The 20,627-nt window shown below is 46.1% G+C and overlaps 1 protein-coding gene across 3 annotated transcripts; it reads right to left on the bottom strand.

The window, feature by feature from the left end:
- Positions 1 to 11,561: 11,561 nt before the first annotated feature.
- On the bottom strand, positions 11,562 to 14,303 carry LOC125535765 (zinc finger protein CONSTANS-LIKE 13-like). 3 transcript variants are annotated; one of them, XM_087543206.1, is made up of 4 exons: positions 13,465 to 14,303; positions 13,132 to 13,350; positions 11,881 to 12,269; positions 11,562 to 11,792 (listed from the first exon to the last, which is right to left on the bottom strand). In XM_087543206.1, exons 1-4 carry the CDS (start codon positions 13,984 to 13,986, stop codon positions 11,702 to 11,704), a joined length of 1,221 nt encoding a protein of 406 aa, XP_087399332.1. In that variant the 5' UTR covers positions 13,987 to 14,303; the 3' UTR covers positions 11,562 to 11,701. The 3 variants fall into 3 exon arrangements, with proteins under 3 accessions (XP_087399332.1, XP_048554796.1, XP_048554797.1); XM_048698839.2 differs by having other exon boundaries at positions 11,881 to 12,197; positions 13,465 to 14,297; XM_048698840.2 differs by having other exon boundaries at positions 11,881 to 12,194; positions 13,465 to 14,296.
- Positions 14,304 to 20,627: the final 6,324 nt, after the last annotated feature.

Raw genomic sequence — 20,627 nt, 5'->3', positions numbered from 1 at the left:
ATTATCGACAATTCTATTGGTCACAGCCTTCCAACTAAAAGATTCCCCAAATCATCAGATTTTGTGTGCACCGCATGTGCAAGTGGGAAATTAATTATAAAACCATCTTATCTTAAAGTAAAAAATGAGTCATTAAATTTCCTTGAACACATTCAAGGAGATATATGTGGTCCAATTCAACCACTATCAGGACCCTTTAGGTATTTCATGGTACTCATAGATGCATCTACTAGATGGTCACATGTATGTCTATTATCCACACGTAATCATGCCTTTGCCAAGTTAATTGCTCAGATTATCAAATTAAGAGCAAACCATCCCGAAAATAAGATAAAAACAATTCAAATGGATAATGTTGCTGAATTTTCTTCACGCGCATTTAATGACTATTGCATGGCTATGGGCATTAATTTAGAACATTATGTGCTTTATGTTCATACTCAAAATGGATTGGCTGAATCTCTCATCAAAAGAGTAAAATTAATTGCTCGACCATTATTACAGAATTGTAATTTGCCAACATCTTGTTGGGCACATGTGGTATTACACGCCGCAGATCTGATACAAATCAGACCAACTACATACCACACAACCTCCCCGCTGCAACTAGTTCGTGGCACTCAGCCAAGTATTTCCCATCTGCGAAAATTCGGTTGCGTAGTATACGTACCGATATCACCACCCCAGCGTACAACCATGGGCCCCCATAGAAAACTTGGGATCTATGTGGGTTATAATTCTCCGTCAATTATAAAATATCTTGAACCTCTTACAGGGGACCTGTTTACTGCTCGATACGCTGATTCTATTTTTGATGAGGACCATTTCCCGGCATTAGGGGGAGAATCAAACCACAAAGAATATCAGGAAATAGATTGGAATGTAACAGGCATCCAGTCCTTAGATCCACGTACTAAAGAATCTAAAACTGAAGTTCAGAGGATTATAGATTTGCAACACATTGCAAATAATCTGCCAGATGCATTTACTGACCATAAAGGTGTCACTAAATCACATATTCCCGCTGTTAATGCACCAGCACGAGTGGAGGTACCAAGTAAAACCACTCAAACCCCAAATGAGAGTAAGAGGGGGAGAAATCTGGTTAGCCGGAATATAGCTTCTCAGAAGCCTCCGCGGAAATAGAGGAAATCAAATCCTCTACCAATAAATGCAATTCAACCTCAAGTTGAAGGACACCAATCAGATGATCAACATCTAGAACCCAGCATAAATGCGCATACAAATATAGTAGCTGGGACATCGGAACACCATGACTCTATTGTTGTGGGAAATCACATAGAGTCTGAAGGTATAAAAGAAATTTCCATAAACTATATAGAAACAGGAGAATCATACTATGGTGTTCCAGGCTGTATTAGTTTTGAAACAATTTCCACAATGTCTTAATTCTGTGCCAAACTCGTAATTCAGATATTCATCTCTATGATCATATCATAGATATTTTTATCCTCTTATCACGACGAACTTCCAACTTCACACTGAAATTACTTGAACCTTTCAATAATTCAGACTCGTGATTCATCAAATAAATATACTCAACATCTACTAAAATCATCTGTGAAGTAAAAACATAACGATATCCACTACATGCCTCAGCACTCATTGGATTGCACACATCAAAATGTATTACTTCCAACAGGTTGCTTTCTAGTTCCATTTTACTGGAACCGAGGCTTTCAGTCATCTTGCCCATGTGGTATGATTTGCATGTCTCAAGTGATTCAAAATCAAGTGAGTCCAAACAGTCCATTTGCATGGAGTTTCTTCATGCATATACACCAATAGACATGGTTCGCATGCCTCAAACTTTTCAAAAAGAGTGAGCCCAAAGATCCATCAACATGGAGCTTCTTCATGCGTTTTATACCAATATGACTTACGTGGCAGTGACACAAGTAGGTGGTACTATCATTACTATCTTTTGGCATGAACATGTGTATCACTACGATCGAGATTCAATGAACCATTCATTTTAGGTGCAAGACCATTGAAGGTATTATTCAAATAAACAGAGTAACCATTATTCTCCTTAAATGAATAACCGTATTGCGATAGACATAATCCAGTCATGTCTATGCTCAACGCAAACACCAAATAACAATTATTTAGGTTTTAATACCAATCTCGATGGTAGAGGGAGCGTACGATATTTGATCAACCTTGGAAATACTTCCAACACATATCGTCATCTCACCTTTAGCTAGTCTCCGTTTATTCCGTAGCTTTTATTTTGAGTTACTAACCCTTAGCAACCGAACCGGTATCTAATACCCTGGTGCTACTAGGAGTACTAGTAAAGTACACATCAACACAATGTATATCCAATATACTTCTATCGACCTTGCCAGCCTTCTCATCTACCAAGTATCTAGGGTAATTCTGCTCCAGTGGCTGTTCCCCTTATTACAGAAGCACTCAGTCTCGGGTTTGGGTTCAACCTTGGGTTTCTTCACTAGAGCAGCAGCTGAATTGCCGTTTCATGAAGTATCCCTTTGTTCCCTTGCCCTTCTTGAAACTAGTGGTTTCACCAACCATCAACAATTGATGCTCCTTCTTGATTTCTACTTTCGCGGTGTCAAACATCGCGAATATCTCAAGGATCATCATATATGTCCCTGATATATCATAGTTCATCACGAAGCTCTAGTAGCTTGGTGGTAATGACTTTGGAGAAACATCATTATCACATCTAGAAGATCAACTCCCACTCGATTCAAATGATTGTTGTACTCAGACAATCTGAGCACAAGCTCAACAATTGAGCTTTTCTCCCTTAGTTTGCAGGCTAAGAAATCGTCGGAGGTCTTATACCTCTTGACGTGGGCACGAGCCTGAAATCCCAATTTCAGCCCTCGAAACATCTCATATGTTTCACGACGTTTCAAAAACGTCTTCGGTGCCTCAACTCTAAACCGTTTAACTGAACTATCACGTAGTTATCAAGACGTGTATGTCAGATGTTCGCAACATCCACAGACGACGTTCGAGGTTCAGCACACTGAGCGGTGCATTAAGGACATAAGCCTTCTAAGAAGCAATGAGGACAATCCTCAGTTTACGGACCTAGTCCGCATAATTGCTACTATCAACTTTCAACTAAATTTTCTCTAGGAACATATCTAAACAGTAGGACTGAAGCGCGAGCTACGACATAATTTGCGAAATCCTTTTGACTATGTTCAGGATAATTAAGTTCATCTTATGAACTCCCACTCAGATAGACATCCCTCTAGTCATCTAAGTGATTACATGATCCGAGTCAACTAGCCCGTGTCCGATCATCACGTGAGACGGACTAGTTAACGTCGGTGAACATCTTCATGTTGATCATATCTTCTATACGACTCATGCTCGACCTTTCGGTCTTCTGTGTTCCGAGGCCATGTCTGTACATGCTAGGCTCGTCAAGTTAACCCTAAGTGTTTTGCTGTGTAAAACTGTCTTACACTCGTTGTATGTGAACGTAAGGATCTATCACACCCGATCATCACGGCGTGCTTCGAAACGACGAACTGTAGCAACGGTGCACAGTTAGGGGAGAACACTTCTTGAAATTTTAATGAGGGATCATCTTATTTACTACCGTCGTTCTAAGCAAATAAGATGTATAAACATGATAAACATCACATGCAATCAAATAATGGTGACATGATATGGCCAATATCATATAGCTCCTTTGATCTCCATCTTGGGGCTCCATGATCATCTTGTCACCGGCATGAAACCATGATCTCCATCATCATGATCTCCATCATCGTGTCTTCTTGAAGTTGTCTCGTCATCGACATGCAAGTCGTGATTCCCTTGACAAGAACATGATCAATCTCATACATCACATATATCATTCATCACATCCTTTTGGCCATATCACATCACATAGCATACCCTGCAAACACAAGTTAGACGTCCTCTAATTGTTGTTTGCATGTTTTACGTGGCTGCTATGGGTTTCTAGCAAGAACGTTTCTTACCTATGCAAAAACCACAACGTGATATGCCAATTGCTATTTACCCTTCATAAGGACCCTTTTCATCGAATCCAATCCGACTAAAGTGGGAGAGACAGACACCCGCCAGCCACCTTATGCAACTAGTGCATGTTTGTCGGTGGAACCGGTCTCACGTAAGAGTACGTGTAAGGTCGGTCCAGGCCGCTTCATCCCACGATGCCGCCGAATCAAGATAAGACTAGTAACGGCAAGCATATTGAACAAAATCAACGCCCACAACTACTTTGTGTTCTACTCGTGCATAGAAACTACGCATAGACCTAGCTCATGATGCCACTGTCGGAGAACGTAGCAGAAATTCAAAATTTTCCTACGTGTCACCAAGATCTATCTATGGAGAGACCAGCAACGAGGGGAAGGAGAGTGCATCTACATACCCTTGTAGATCGCTAAGCGGAAGCGTTCAAGTGAACGGGGTTGATGGAGTCGTACTCGTCGTGATTCAAATCACCGATGACCAAGTGCCGAACGGACGGCACCTCCGCGTTCAACACACGTACAGCCCGGTGACGTCTCCCACGCCTTGATCCAGCAAGGAGAGAGGGAGAGGTTGAGGAAGACTCCATCCAACAGCAGCACAACGGCGTGGTGGTGGTGGAGGAGCGTGGCAATCCTGCAGGGCTTCGCCAAGCACCACGGGAGAGGAGAAGGATTTAGGAGAGAAGGAGGGGCTGCACCAAAGGCATAAGGGTTGTTTCAAGAGGCCCTCCTACCCTCACTATATATAGGGAGCCCAAGGGGGGTGCGCCATCCCTAGTAGATCCAATCTCCTAGGGGGCGGCGGCCAGGGGAGGTTTCCCTCCCCCCCAAGGCACCTAGGAGGTGCCTTCCCTCCTTGGGACTCTTCCTTAGGGTTCCCCCTTCACCCTAGGCGCATGGGCCATAAGGGAAGTGGCGCCCCAGCCCACTTTGGGCTGGATCCCTTCCCACTTCAGCCCATGGGACCCTCCGGGATAGGTGGCCCCATCCGGTGGGCCCCCGGGACCCTTCCAGTGGTCCCGGTACAATACCGATGACCCCAAAACTTGTCCCGATGGCCGAAATAGGACTTCCTATATATAAATCTTTACCTCTGGACCATTCCGGAACTCCTCGTGACGTCCGAGATCTCATCCGGGACTCCGAACAACATTCGGTAACCACATACAAGCTTCCTTTATAACCCTAGCGTCATCGAACCTTAAGTGTGTAGACCCTACGGGTTCGGGAGACATGCAGACATGACCGAGACGTTCTCCGGTCAATAACCAAAAGCGGGATCTGGATACCCATGTTGGCTCCCACATGTTCCACGATGATCTCATCGGATGAACCACGATGTCAAGGACTTAATCAATCCCGTATACAATTCCCTTTGTCTAGCGGTATTGTACTTGCCCGAGATTCGATCGTCGGTATCCCTATACCTTGTTCAATCTCGTTACCGGCAAGTCTCTTTACTCGTTCCGTAACACATCATCCCGTGATCAACTCCTTGATCACATTGTGCACATTATGATGATGTCCTACCGAGTGGGCCCAGAGATACCTCTCCGTTTACACGGAGTGACAAATCCCAGTCTCGATTCGTGCCAACCCAACAGATACTTTCGGAGATACCTGTAATGCACCTTTATAGTCACCCAGTTACGTTGTGACGTTTGGTACACCCAAAGCACTCCTACGGTATCCGGGAGTTGCACAATCTCATGGTCTAAGGAAATGATACTTGACATTAGAAAAGCTATAGCATACGAACTACACGATCTAGTGCTATGCTTAGGATTGGGTCTAGTCCATCACATCATTCTCCTAATGATGTGATCCCGTTATCAACGACATCCAATGTCCATGGTCAGGAAACCGTAACCATCTATTGATCAACGAGCTAGTCAACTAGAGGCTTACTAGGGACATGGTGTTGTCTATGTATCCACACATGTATCTGAGTTTCCTATCAATACAATTATAGCATGGATAATAAACGATTATCATGAACAAGGAAATATAATAATAATCAATTTATTATTGCCTCTAGGGCATATTTCCAACACGAATATAGTCGTCCAATATGTCGATCTTTACGTCTCGACCATTTTGAGACTCCTCGTCATGTCCCCGATCTCATCCGAGACTCCGAACTACCTTCGGTACATCAAATCACATAACTCATAATACAAATCGTCACAGAACGTTAAGCGTGCGGACCCTACTGGTTCGAGAACTATGTAGACATGACCGAGAAACATCTCCGATCAATAACCAATAGCGGAACCTGGATGCTCATATTGGCTCCCGCATATTCTATGAAGATCTTTATCGGTCAAACCGCATAACAACATACGTTGTTCCCTTTGTCATCGGTATGTTACTTGCCCGAGATTCGATCGTCGGTATCTCAATACCTAGTTCAATTTCGTTACCGGCAAGTCTCTTTACTCGTTCAGTAGTACATCATCCCGCAACTAACTCATTAGTTGCATTGCTTGCAAGGCTTATTATGATGTGCATTATCGAGAGGGCCCAGAGATACCTCTCCGACAATCGGAGTGACAAATCGTAATCTTGATCTATACCAACTCAACAAGTACCTTCGGAGACACCTGTAGAGCACCTTTATAATCACTCAGTTACGTTGTGATGTTTGGTAGCACACAAAGTGTTCCTCCGGTATTCGGGAGTTGCATAATCTCATAGTCATAGGAACATGTATAAGTCATGAAGAAAGCAATAGCAACAAACTAAACGATCATCGTGCTAAGCTAACAGAATGGGTCAATTCAATCACATCATTCTCCTAATGATGTGATCCCATTAATCAAATGACAAATCATGTCTAAGGCTAGGAAACATAACCATCTTTGATCAACGAGCTAGTCAAATAGAGGCATACTAGTGACACTATGTTTGTCTATGTATTCACACATGTATCAAGTTTCCGGTTAATACAATTCTAGCATGAATAATAAATATTTATCATGAAATAAGGAAATAAATAATAACTTTATTATTGCCTCTAGGGCATATTTCCTTCATTTATTCCCATTGTCTCATTGCCTTTGTTGCACATCCCCTTTCTGTCCACTACTCCACTACCCGCTAGCATTGGTTGAGCTAGGCACTCAAGCACCTAGCTTTAGGCAGCGCGGATGCCAGCGACGGACTATGAACATGGCAGACGGGCAGACTGGCCATACGGCCGGAGGCAGACTCGGCGCGAGAGTACTGCTGGGCACACGGCGGACAGATTGGCTACATGGCCGGTGACTGACTACGCACACGGCCGATGGGTGGAATGGACACAGTGTACGTTGGTCCTCTGCCGGTACATCCCACGTGATCACATGTCTGGCCGGCATACGACGACACCAAAACGGCGAAGAGCTCCGTGTAGGCGAGCCAGACTGATCCTTGTGGTCGTCCTCTCCGTGTCGTTCTCCCTCCTCACATCAGCGTCATCGCACCTGATCTGCCGCAGCAACAACAAAATACAAATTGCCGATCGATCGATCGGTCAATCCGTGGCCCATGAATCGGCCAACTTGGAACGAGCATACCTGGCGTCGAGTGGAGGAGCTGCGCCCCGCTTGCTTCTAGTGGTGGTGGTGCGCCGCCTTCTTGGAGATGCCGCCGCTGGGCTTGCTTGACAACCCATAGGTACGGGCCTTCTGCTGTCGGAAGGACTTGATGTAAACGCTCATCGTGTCTCTCTCTTCAGCGAAGAGGATGCAGCCGTCGTGAGCTCGCCGTCTTGCAGTTCAAGAAGGGGCTGAGTGCCTCATCGCGTCGCTGCCGGCGGTAGCCTACCCGAGGCGACAGTACTCCATAGTTCCGCTTCCGCATGGTGACGACGCGGGTCGGACATGAGAAGTCCCAGCGGCCTGGGCAGGCGCAACAATAGTTCCCATGGAGACGACACAGGACAGAGAAGGTGGATCACCGGCTGCCTGGGGCGGCATGAGGAAGATGCTGCAAGCGCCAGGTCGAGTTACTGTGCCGACAGCGTAGCCGCACACGCATCCCCCGTTCCATCAGCTCCACCTTCATCTCCTCATCTGCTCCACGCCATTGTTGACGTCGTTAGCGGCTGGGTTGATCCGTCGATACCACTAGACTCGCGCCCGAGCACCTCGGTGCACATCTCCATGTTCCCTTTCACACCGTGCTGGTACACTGGATTCTTCTTGGCATCGAGCCATAGAACGGCGAACATAGAAGCTAGGTGCCAGCGATAGGGAGTCACGCCAGTGAGTCGAGCTCTCTTGGATACAAATCATGTAGATGAGGAGGAAGAGCAGGAGCAGGTTGGCAGCACTCAGCGGCTCGCAGCTCTGCGGCTGCCTGGCGATGCATGCCAACGAGTGAAGCGAGGCTTCGAGCATGCCATGAGCTGGGGCCCTACATGAGCGTAACATTCTCGATCGCAGACTTCGTGTGCGCTCCCTTTTACGTCGTATCTGATGGCTTTGTGGAGAAGAGATGTGGGAAGAGGATGCACACAACGCGGGAGGTCTTTTATACGACCATGGGGCGGTGGATCGGTGGCAACACGAGGCTTCGAGAGAGAAGAAGCGAATCGAGGAAGAGATAGGATCGAACGAAATTGTTGGAAACCGGGCCACCTCGAGGGGTGGCGGCGGCCGCGTGCGTATCACACGGGCTAGCCCCTCCCGGTTCCACACTTTACGTTAAGTGGGTACTTATTCCTTAACCCTTTACCCCTATATAAAGAGACGAGGAGCAATCATTGTAACGATTGATCATTGATTAATAAAGATAGTCTTCTTCATACTTTCCTGTGTTCATCTACTTTCGCGTTTTCGACTACTTCGTCTACGACGCTCGCCCTCGCTCCGCAACCTTGGACCGGACTCGCCGGCGGAGTTGCGGAACATAAATATTTGGAAACCTGCATCCACATCCAACAGCCGGACAGATGCACACGCACGGAGAAGAAAATATCAAGCGGCACGCCACGGAAACCAAACAAACAAAAGCACGTAGTCAAATTGAACATGGCGCCGTGCAGCGCACATGCAGCCAATGGCCCACAATTCCAGTTATCTCAGCGCCCACGCATGCACACAACCGCACACGATCAGGTCAACGCGACGGGGCGGCCCACAGGTAGCACAAATCGCTAACCGCACCAAACTGCACCCACGAATTCAGCAAGCACGCACAAAATTTTGACAGTGAGCCTAGAGCCACCAGGCGATTTTTACCCCACAGCGTACCAAAAAAATACACATGCCATGTTCAAACTTACCCATAGGTCATTTTCATACAAATGGGTAAATCTTGGAGCGAAAACGCCCCCGGAAATAGAGGCTTGGGTATTCGGAGGGAAATCAAAAGATCAATTAGTTTGGAGGCGCAGACTGAAACCAGGATCAATGGATTTGGACTAAACCTGGTTTTGTGAAGAAGCTTCCCAGAGACCCAGACCACTTTTGGGAAGCTTCCGAAGCTTCCAAACCTGATTTTTTTTCTTGGTTTTCTAGACTGTTTTTTCTTGTTTTATTTCTATTTTCTTTCCTTTTCATTTTTCTTTTCGTTTTTTCCTTCTTCCTTTTTATTTTTTCTATTCTATTTTTTATATGTGCAAAGTTTTTTCAAATTTGTGATTTTTTCTTCATATAAATAAGCATTTTTCAAAACACATAATTGTTTTTCTAATTAGTAATTTTTTAAATCGACAACCTTTTTTAACATTCTTGATTTATTTTCAAAATAAGTGATCTTTTTCTAAATTCATGATTTTTATTTAAAATGTACAAACTTTTCCATATCCATGGACTGTTTTTTCCAATCTGTGATATTGTTTTCCAATTTTTTTGTTTTTTTCAAATTCATGAAGTTTTTTAAGAATTCATGAACTTTTGTTAGAAAATCCGTGAACATTTTTTCCAAATTGATGAACTTTTTCTAAATCGGCAAATTTTTAAAAATGGATGAACTTTTTTTTCAAAATCCCAAACTTTGTTTGAATTTGGTGAACTTTTTGTTTTTTGTCAGCATTATTCTTTTTTATCATTTTTTCTTGAAAGTCGAGAGTCAACACTCCCTAAACCAGGGACCGCCTCCTTTTATTGGGCCAATCCTTGAGGCATGAGGGGTGGAGCGTGGGCGCCAGCTACTCTTCCCAGCGCTTAAGGCGCTAGGGAGGAGCTCTCGTGCAGCTGACAGGAAAGATCCCCTAGCACGAACACCCTCCCCCAGAGCTCTACTGGCCCTTTTAAACGGGCCTCACCTCTCCCCAACGGTCATCATTACACCACAAGCAAAAAGGACACTGAAAAGCCCCAAGGTTTGTGACTCCTAAAAAAACTTGAAACTGGAATTTGTACCAAAAGCTTACATAATTTTGAATACACAATTTTTTCCATAAACTACCATGTATAATAAGTTGCCATCATGCTAGAAATGGATCAGAACTTTAAAAACTTAGCAATTATATGTTTTAAAGCTGTGTCGGTACGAATAGATCAAAACAATTATGAAACTACAAAAAAAGTGCCAAAAATTTAAATGCATAGAAGAACATTTGGCAAAATTATGCTGAACTAAAAGTTTGTCATTATTTCAAAAAAATGTTTGCCAAATTACCATGTTGTATCATAAAATTTGTCATGTTCCAAAAAATAGTTTACAGAAAAAGAATGATGGTTAATAACAAGATTCCTTGGTGGTGTAAAAACATGAAGGTGTGAAAACAAGAAAGTTTGCCATGATTAAAGTAATGAAGTTGCCATGGTCCAAACAAAAGCTTTACCATGGTTATAGTTATCATTTTTAGCTAGATGTAACTTGCCTGGAAATAGGATTTGGGTCGGTTGATATTTCTGACTGTTGGTGATGCTTCATGATTTGTGCTCCCTTTTTTTCTACTCTGTGATGTGTCTTGTTTTGGACTGACCTCTCTATTTTGGGGCTATCAATTCCTTAACAGGTTGGCCCATTAGCTTGTCCAACCCAAACAAGCTCTATGTCGCCCATCTGAACACCCAGCCCTTCCGCCTCTACCTTTGTTTTTTTCTGTTTTCGTTTTTATGTGTTTTCGATTTAGAATTTTATTCTTCTTTATTAGTTTTTTTTCAAACAATCTGATTATTTTTGTGCCGACGAGCAACGTGCGCAAGAGTGCAATCGTGTGGCGAAGCGAGTGTAACTCAAATGATTAGGTTCCTTGTGGTGGAACCAGTCCACCAGGGTTCAAGTCCTAAACTTGACACTAGTAGTCGCATTTTCCTAGATTTATTCTAGTCTTTTTGTCAATGTTTCTTCGATGGGAGAAGAAATTTTCATCGACTATGAGGCGCCCCTGGTGACTTCGTGGATAACAAGCATCACCAGTTCACCATCATCAAACGTGGGCACAGGCATCCCGGTCCCAATGACATACACACGATCTGAGGGCAACAAAAGAAGGAAGAGTAACTGAACCATAGCGCAAAAAAAAAAAAATCACACCTGAACCATAACGCCAAAAAAAAAAAACATATCGCAGCTCGCACAGTCACATCACGTTGAGACGGCGAGTACGTGGTGCCGTGATGGCACGTACGACCAGAGGACAAGCTGCCATGGCGACGCCGTCCCTAGCTCCCTCGCACCCACGCTACGTAGGGCACAGAACGAACGTCGTCGTCCACGGAGACCAAGAGTACGTCGTCGGTCCTCGAAATTTACTGGCTCGACTTGGCGAAGCGGCCGTTGGTCCTCACCCTGCCGTCGGCGCGGGCCTTGCGCGACTCGTACCGGATCTGCTTCCCGAACCTGCAGCAAATCAGATGCTGCAGTCAGCACGAGCTAACCAAAAATCTGTGATGTGTGGCGGGGCATTTCTCTGATACATCTCACGTACATCCTGTTCTTCCTCTTCTCCTTGTAGCGCGAGATCACCTTGCCGCGGTCGGGGTAGACCACGTCGTAGCCGCCGACATTCTTGGTCCCCGGAGCTGCTTGCACCGGCGCCGCCGCAACGGGTGCCGCTGCCGGCGACAGGTGATCGTGGCCGCCGTTGGCCATGTCGTCGACGCTGCTGCTGCCGCTGCGGCTGAGGCCGGGGCAGACCTCCGACACCTCCACGAACGACGACAGGCTCGGCTCCGCCGACGAGCTCGCCGAGACTTGCTCAGGAAGTTCGTTGCAACTCGTCGCGATCCACGCCTCCTGGTTCTGCTGTGTGACAAGACCAGAATGAATCATCATATATTCACATGGCTGGCAGGCTGGCAGCTCGATCGAATGTTCCTGGAAAACATCTACTGTTGCTGACTGAAACATGCAATGCATGGTACTGAAACATGAACTAGGTGCCTCGTACGTTTGGCTTTGTACCGAAAGGGATTTCGATTGGTGGTGCCGAAGAAATATCAAGATCCTATTAATGGCACTATCAAATACTATATATCAACAGATATCAATGTCATAATGATGGCTGTGAGCCTGTGACTAGTACTACTACAGGAGTATATATACTAGGCGGTTGCAACCGGAAAAATCACCGTGTCATTGTCGATCTGATGCCTTTTATGTGATGGTGTACAAGTTGTGAACGTTTTCCTTCACTAGATGGATGGCTACGGTCCGCAACTTGGACAGAAATGGAGATGTTAGGTTGGGATTACTAGTCTAATCATGCCTTGCCATCCCATATTCATATGAGTTAGAACTAACAATGCTGGTAATTTTTCTGGATGCATGGCTCCCATGAGGGAGGGCCGATGACGGCGGCTTGCCTCCGTCTTGTTCCAGTGCTTGTAATCGTTGTTAGGTGGTCTATGAATTTGAATGTAATTTTTATTTTCTGTGTTTTTTGTATTACCTTGACATTTGATGAATAGACTGAAAGTTTTTCCCGCAAAAAGGAAAAGAAAAGGAAATGGCTTGCGAGTTCTCGATGGATCGGTCTGGTTCACAAATTCAGAGTTCAGTCTACGGTTGCACTTTTTTGGGGTTAATTCATATAATTTTGCAGGGACAAGGCAACTTTGTAAAACTGCATATGTTCTTACTGCATTCTGTAAATCTGATGGTATGTATCAACAAACTACGCAAATATAGCTAGTCAGGAAGGGAGATCAGCGTAAAAATTCGATTCAAAGTTCCAAACCTGAGAAGGAGGTACATGCAGGATTGCTGCCGCGCAGATGGCCTCGGCTCCAAGAGCCCCAATATCACCGTGCCCAATAGCAGCGTAATCTGAAGATCCCCATGGCGGAGGCAGCTGATCAACGCCTGCCGGCTCTGTCGCCGCCTCCTCCGACTTGGCGAGCTCCCCGAGCTGCCGGAGAACCTCGCCGTCCAGCTCCCCGCAGGGCAGGCTCCGGTTCTTGCACACATCATACGTAAAAAAACATCAGAGAACGAACTTTCTTTTCCTTTTCGTTTTGCCGGACGGTGAACAGTAGCAGCATGCTACGGCGCCAGCAAGTCAGCAACCAACCTTGGGGGAGGACGACGAGGTGAGGAGGGGCTGGAGGCCATGGCAGGCGGTGGTCGGCACGATGACGTCGTCGAAGCTGAGCACCTGGGGCTCCTCCCAGACAGGCCACCACGCTTCAGCCGCTTTGTCGCCGACAACGACGCCGAGGATCGCCGCGAGCTCGCCCACCGAGGGGCACCCGGTGTAGCCCTCCACCGCGCCACGGTCGTGCAGCAGCGGTGGCTGCACAACCTCCCCTTCCCTGTGCTGCTGCTCCTCGAAGTCGCAGTTGGAGCAGAGGAACCGAGCGGCGCCGCGGCGGACGGTGGCCGCGGCACCGCGGCAGACGGCGCAGAGCGGGGCGCGGGCGTGGCGGCAGGAGACCGTGTTGGCGCCGTGGACGTGGCGGTCGCACGGCAGGCACAGCCCCGCGGCGTCCGCCCGGCAGTACACCACCGCCGGAGACCGGTCGCAGAAGTAACACTCCCCCGTGGGCACCGCCGCGTCGGCAACAGCCCCGGGCACCGCGCCGGAGCCGGTCATGGCTCTCTCCGCCCCTCCTCCTTCGACCTTCTTCTGCTTCTTCTTCTTGGCGCGGACGCACCGTCTTCTTGGTAAGTACTAGTAGTAGGATGCGCTATGCAGCGGGCGCAGAAGAGACAAGCAACTAAGCAAGGGGGCGGTGGCACCGTCGGTACGGGTAGGGGAGAGGTGGGAGCACGTCGCCATGAATGACCCAGGACGAGGAGGAGGAGGACAAGTGCGACGAGCGGGGAATTGATGGGCTCGAAAGCGAGACGAGGGAGGCGGAGGACAAGTTCCTACTTGCTCCCAAGACCCTCGCGCGATTCGATCCCTCGCCATGTGTGGTAAAGCCAAGTGGGCGGGCTAGTCGACAGCGGAGAGGACGCTTGGCTCACTCACTCTTCACATGCACACTGGCTGACCCATGGGATCATTGCCCGCCAAAATTTTCTGGCGTTTCGTTGTGCTGTGATCACAAGGATGACGGGCAGCTTGATTACGCCGTGTAATCACACGCGCCACACACGTGAAGCAAGCACATCTCCTAATCGCCACCGGTCACTGCTCGGTCGTCTGGCTTCTCCCCAATGCGAGTCGTCCCACTTGGCATTTGGAAAAGGGTCTCAATCAACTGCCATAGTACTCCCTCTGTAAAGAAATATAAGAGCACATAGATCACTACTTTAGTAATCTAAACACTCTTATATTTATTTACGGAGGAAGTACATAAGAAAGAAAAAAAAAGGAATAACTAAAAAGAACATTTTGCATGGATCTCCATGCAACTAGAGCATGGACCGAGACATAACCAAGTCTCAGTCGACTGAGATTTAGCAACACTGTTTTGAAAAACGAAGACGGGGAGATGCGGATAGTAATGCAAACAGCCTACCTTTGGACGTTGGTTGCACCGGCACGTACAAGTGCCAGAAGAGGACACGCCAGCAGGCACCTCCTCCTTCTCCGAGCTTGCCCTGCCTCGTTTCGGATCATGGTCCAAATCAGGGACGTGGTGTTGTTGTCGTCGCTCGGAGCAAGTGCTTCTCAAAGACAATGAATGTGGTTTCAAATAAATGGAATTGAAGGGCATGCTCTCTTTTCGGAAAAGAAAGAAAAGGTGATGTTGGTGTTATGTTGTGCTATCTGGCGCAACACAATGCCAGGACCCTTTTTTTTGCTAATATAGTGTCAGCACCTGCTGACAGGAAACTCAGCTTGGAGCATGTTCGCTGCATTCATCAAGATGATCGTTGGCAACAGAACATCCGCCCTCTTCTCTGAGGACCAGTGGCTCGCTGTAAATCGCGCACCAAGAGGGACACTCATGGACATCTTCTAGACCACTAACATTAGGGTGACCCTCGGACTGCTAGCCCTGTGGTGTACATCTGGTTTTGGGTGAGGGTGCATCGGGTGTAGCTCATCATAGTGTCAGTCGTGTTGGTTGGGCATTGGACCCTTGGTCTCACTGCTTCGGCAATTTTTGGTACATCACCCTTTTCCTGGGGCGTTGTTTCAAGATCTTCGCTCTTGGGCATCTTCAAGTGTGAAGTTCTTAGTTTGGCTTGCTTCCCAGTGTAGGACTGCAGAGTGTCTCGCTACAAGAGGCATGCAACTAAGTGTGCATCTGTGTTGCGACCAATCGGAGGATACCATGGCCCACCTCCTCACTACTCGCTCTTCTCGTGTGCCCCGTGGCATGGCGTGAGTTCATATCTTGGGTTCGATCCACCATTGCGCCTCTAGTTGCGAGTGAGGACTTGGTAGATTGTTGTTCGCGGACCACCCCTTTCACCCCGGCCACGATGCACAAGGGGGCACCTCCTAGGCGATTATGCTCGTGACTTTGCTGGATTTGAAAGCATGGCAATGTTGTCTCTTCGACAACATGCGACCTAGCATCGATGTTTTGATCGACACAATCAAGTTTGAGGAACGACTGCAGGCGAGAGAATGGCGATGGGTCTTGCCTCGATCCTCCCAGTGGTTTTCGGTGCGAAGATGTGCAATGTTGTACTACCTCCGTTTTATTTACTGTGCATACTATGTTTGTCTAAAGTCAAACATTATAAACATTTATCAACTTTGTAGAGAGTAAATTTATATGTACACCACCAAATCAATACCATTAGATTCATCTTTGACTATACTTTCACATCATAGATATTTGTTATTGTAAATGTTTATATTGACTTTAGCCAAAGCCAATATGCAAGGGAGTACTATCCTTCATCTTACGTATCAATGCAATGCAAACCTTTATGTTTTCTCGGAGAAGTAAAAGATCACGATGATCACAAGTTTTTTTTTCATACGATCCAGAAAATGGACCGGGTTCCACTATCATAAAGATAATGGAAGAAAACCCCAAAAAATATCCTTGCGCAACGACAACGTAAACGTGGCTTCAGCTGCCGCGTGTACCGCTAACAGGAAAAGAGGAAAAGTCTAGTGCTAAAAGCTTGGCCAAACTGGCCAAACTGAAGCAATGTTAAATGGGGGAAAGACCACATCCCAATCAGCCAAAAACACACACTACCACATGTTTCCAGAAAGCCCGTCAGATTGTTCATAAAGTGATATCGTTTTCAAACTTCATTTTTCTTTTGCGACTGCGACGACGCCGGAGTGTCAGACACGCGACGAATGCGCTAGCTACGTCGCACCGGCGCTCATCCACGGGAGCACGCCTCATGTGGTTGATCACACATGCTACGGACGACGTAGGCAGTCGGTGCGTTTTGTATGGGTTAGCGAAATCCTCCGTCAGAATACCCACCATCCAGGGTGGGAGGTGGTCACGGTGGTTTTGCTCCTCTGGCTTCGTCCAGCTTAGAGCATCTCTAGCAAACCCCGCAAAATCTCAATCCGATAAGTGCTTTGTAGTTTGTGGAAAAATGAATCCGTAAAAAAATATATTCGACGAATATGCTCTTTTACGGGTTAGCTACGCGGGGTCTGCTCGGGCACCGCCGTGTCGACCCGCAAGAGCATCTCTAGCAGACCCTGCAAAATCTCAAACCGACAAGTGTTTTGTAATTCGTGGAAAAGTGCATATGCAGGCCGGCACGGGCGAGGTCAGACTCAGACCCCGCAAAATGGATCCATAAAAAAGATATTCGGCGACTATGCTTTTTTACGGGTCAGCTACGCGGGGTCTGCTCGGGCATCGCCGCGTCGACCCGCAAACCGAATACACCCAATTCACGAATTTGACATCGATTTCGACAAATAAGTTCAAATTCAAACAATAGAACACAGTTCACGCACAAATAAAATCTTAAGTTTTTAGGACAAATGCAAAAGAGGGTCTTGCAAAAGTGACGATTTTGGGGAACGTAGTAATTTCAAAAAATTCCTACGCACACGCAAGATCATGGTAATGCATAGCAACGAGAGGGGGGAGTGTTGTCCACGTACCCTCGTAGACCGAAAGCGGAAGCGTTAGCACAACGCGGTTGATGTAGTCGTACGTCTTCACGATCCGACCGATCAAGTACCAAATGCACGGCACCTCCGAGTTCTGCACACGTTCAACTCGATGACGTTCCTCGAACTCCGATCCAGCCGAGTGTTGAGGGAGAGTTTCATCAGCACGACAGCGTGGTGATGATGATAATGTTCTACCGACGCAGGGCTTCGCCTAAGCACCGCTACGATATGATCGAGGTGGATTATGGTGGAGGGGGCACCGCACACGGCTAAGAGATCAAGAGATCAATTGTTGTGTCTATGGGGTGCCCCCTGGCCACGTCTATAAAGGAGTGGAGGAGGGGAGGGGCCGGCCCTCTCTATGGCGCACCCTAGGGGAGTCCTACTCCCACCGGGAGTAGGATTCCCCCTTTCCTAGTAGAACTAGGAGCCCTTCCAAGTAGTAGGAGTAGGAGAGAAGGAAAGGGAAAAGAGAAGAGAAGGAAGGAGGGGGGGGGAGCCCTTCCCCCTCGTCCAATTCGGACTAGGCCTGGGGGGGGGGAGGCGGCCTGCCTCTCTCTCTCTCTCTCTCTCTTTCTCTCTCTCTCCCCTAAAGACCAATAAGGCTCATACACTCCCCGGCGAATTCCCGTAACTCCCCGATACTCCGATAAATACCCGAATCACTCGGAACCTTTCCGATGTCCGAATATAGTCGTCCAATATATCGATCTTTATGTTTCGACCATTGCGAGACTCCTCGTCATGTCCCCGATCTCATCCGGGACTTTGAACCACCTTCGGTACATCAAAACACATAAACTCATAATATAACCGTCATCGAACTTTAAGCGTGCGGACCCTACGGGTTCGAGAACTATGTAGACATGATCGAGACACGTCTCCGGTCAATAACCAATAGCGAAACCTGGATGCTCATATTGACTCCTACATATTCTTCGAAGATCTTTATCGGTCAAACCGTATAACAACATGCGTGGTTCCCTTTGTCATCGGTATGTTACTTGCCCAAGATTCGATCGTCGGTATCTCAATACCTAGTTCAATCTCGTTACCGGCAAGTCTATTTACTCGTTCCGTAATACATCATCCCGCAACTAACTCATTAGTTGCAATGCTTGCAAGGCTTATAGTGATGTGCATTACCGAGTGGGCCTAGAGATACCTCTCCGACAATCAGAGTGACAAATCCTAATCTCGAAATACGCCAACCCAACAAGTACCTTCGGAGACACATGTAGAGCACCTTTATAATCACCCAGTTACGTTGTGACGTTTGGTGGCACACAAAGTGTTCTTCCGGTAAACGGGAGTTGCATAATCTCATAGTCATAGGAACATGTATAAGTCATGAAGAAAGCAATAGCAACAAACTAAACGATCAAGTGCTAAGCTAACGGAATGGGTCAAGTCAATCACATCATTATCCTAATGATGTGATCTCGTTAATCAAATGACAACTCATGTATATGGTTAGGAAACACAACCATTTTTTATCAACGAGCTAGTCAAGTAGAGGCATACTAGTGACACTCTGTTTGTCTATGTATTCACACATGTATTATGTTTCCGGTTAATACAATTTTAGCATGAATAATAAACATTTATCATGATATAAGGAAATAAATAATAACTTTATTATTGCCTCTAGGGCATATTTCCTTCAGTCTCCCACTTGCACTAGAGTCAATAATCTAGTTCACATCGCCATGTGATTTAATACCAATAGTTCACATCACCATGTGATTAACACCCATAGTTCACATCGACATGTGACCAACATCCAAAGGGTTTACTAGAGTCGATAATCTAGTTCACATCGCTATGGGATTAACACCCAAAGAGTACTAAGGTGTGATCATGTTTTTCTTGTGAGAGAAGTTTAGTCAACGGGCCTGCCACATTCAGATCCGTAAGTATTTTGCAAATTTCTATGTCAACAATGCTCCGCACGGAGCTACTCTAGCTAATTGCTCCCACTTTCAATATGTATCCAGATTGAGATTTAGAGTCATCTGAATCAGTGTCAAAATTTGCATCGACGTAACCCTTTACGACGAACCTTTTTGTCACCTCCATAATCGAGAAACATATCCTTATTCCACTAAGGATAATTTTGACCGCTGTCCAGTGATCTACTCCTAGATCACTATTGTACTCCCTTGCCAAAATCAGTGTAGGGTATACAATAGATCTGGAACACAGCATGGCATATTTTATAAAACCTATGGCCAAGGCATAGGGAATGACTTTCATTCTCTTTCTATCTTTTACCGTGGTCGGGCTTTGAGTCTTACTCAGTTTCACACCTTGTAACACATGCAAGAACTCTTTCTTTGACTGTTCCATTTTGAACTACTTCAAAATCTTGTCAAGGTACGTACTCATTGAAAAACTTTTCAAGCGTCTTGATCTATCTCTATAGATCTTGATGCTCAATATGTAAGCAGCTTCACCGCGGTCTTTCTTTGAAAAACTCCTTTCAAACACTCCTTTATGATTTGCAGAATAATTCTACATTATCTCCGATCAACAATATGTCATTCACATATACTTATCAGAAATGTTGTAGTGCTCCCACTCACTTTCTTGTAAATACAGGCTTCACCGCAAGTCTGTATAAAACTATATGCTTTGATCAACTTATCAAAGCGTATATTCCAACTCCGAGATGCTTGCACCAGTCCATAGATGGATCGCTGGAGCTTGCATATTTTGTTAGCACCTTTAGGATTGACAGAACTTTCTTGTTGCATCATATACAACTCTTCTTTAATAAATCCATTAAGGAATGTAGTTTTGTTTATCCATTTGCCAGATTTCATAAAATGTGGCAATTGCTAACATGATTCGGACAGACTTAAGCATAGATACGAGTGAGAAACTCTCATCGTAGTCAACACCTTGAACTTGTCAAAAACCTTTTGCGACAATTCTAGCTTTGTAGATAGTAACACTACTATCAGCGTCCGTCTTCCTCTTGAAGATCCATTTAATCTCAATTGCTTGCCGATCTTTGGGCAAGTCAATTAAAGTCCATACTTTGTTCTTATACATGGATCCTATCTTAGATTTCATGGCCTCAAGCCATTTCACGGAATCTGGGCTCATCATCGCTTCCTCATAGTTCGTAGGTTCGTCATGGTCAAGTAACATGACCTCCAGAACAGGATTACCGTACCACTCTGGTGCCGATCTCACTCTGGTTTACCTATGAGGTTCGGTAG

This window comes from Triticum urartu, chromosome 2A (assembly GCF_056163025.1).
Source record: "Triticum urartu cultivar PI428250 chromosome 2A, HENAU_Tu73, whole genome shotgun sequence".
Taxonomy (NCBI): domain Eukaryota; kingdom Viridiplantae; phylum Streptophyta; class Magnoliopsida; order Poales; family Poaceae; genus Triticum; species Triticum urartu.
This window is presented reverse-complemented; position numbering and strand designations above follow the sequence as displayed.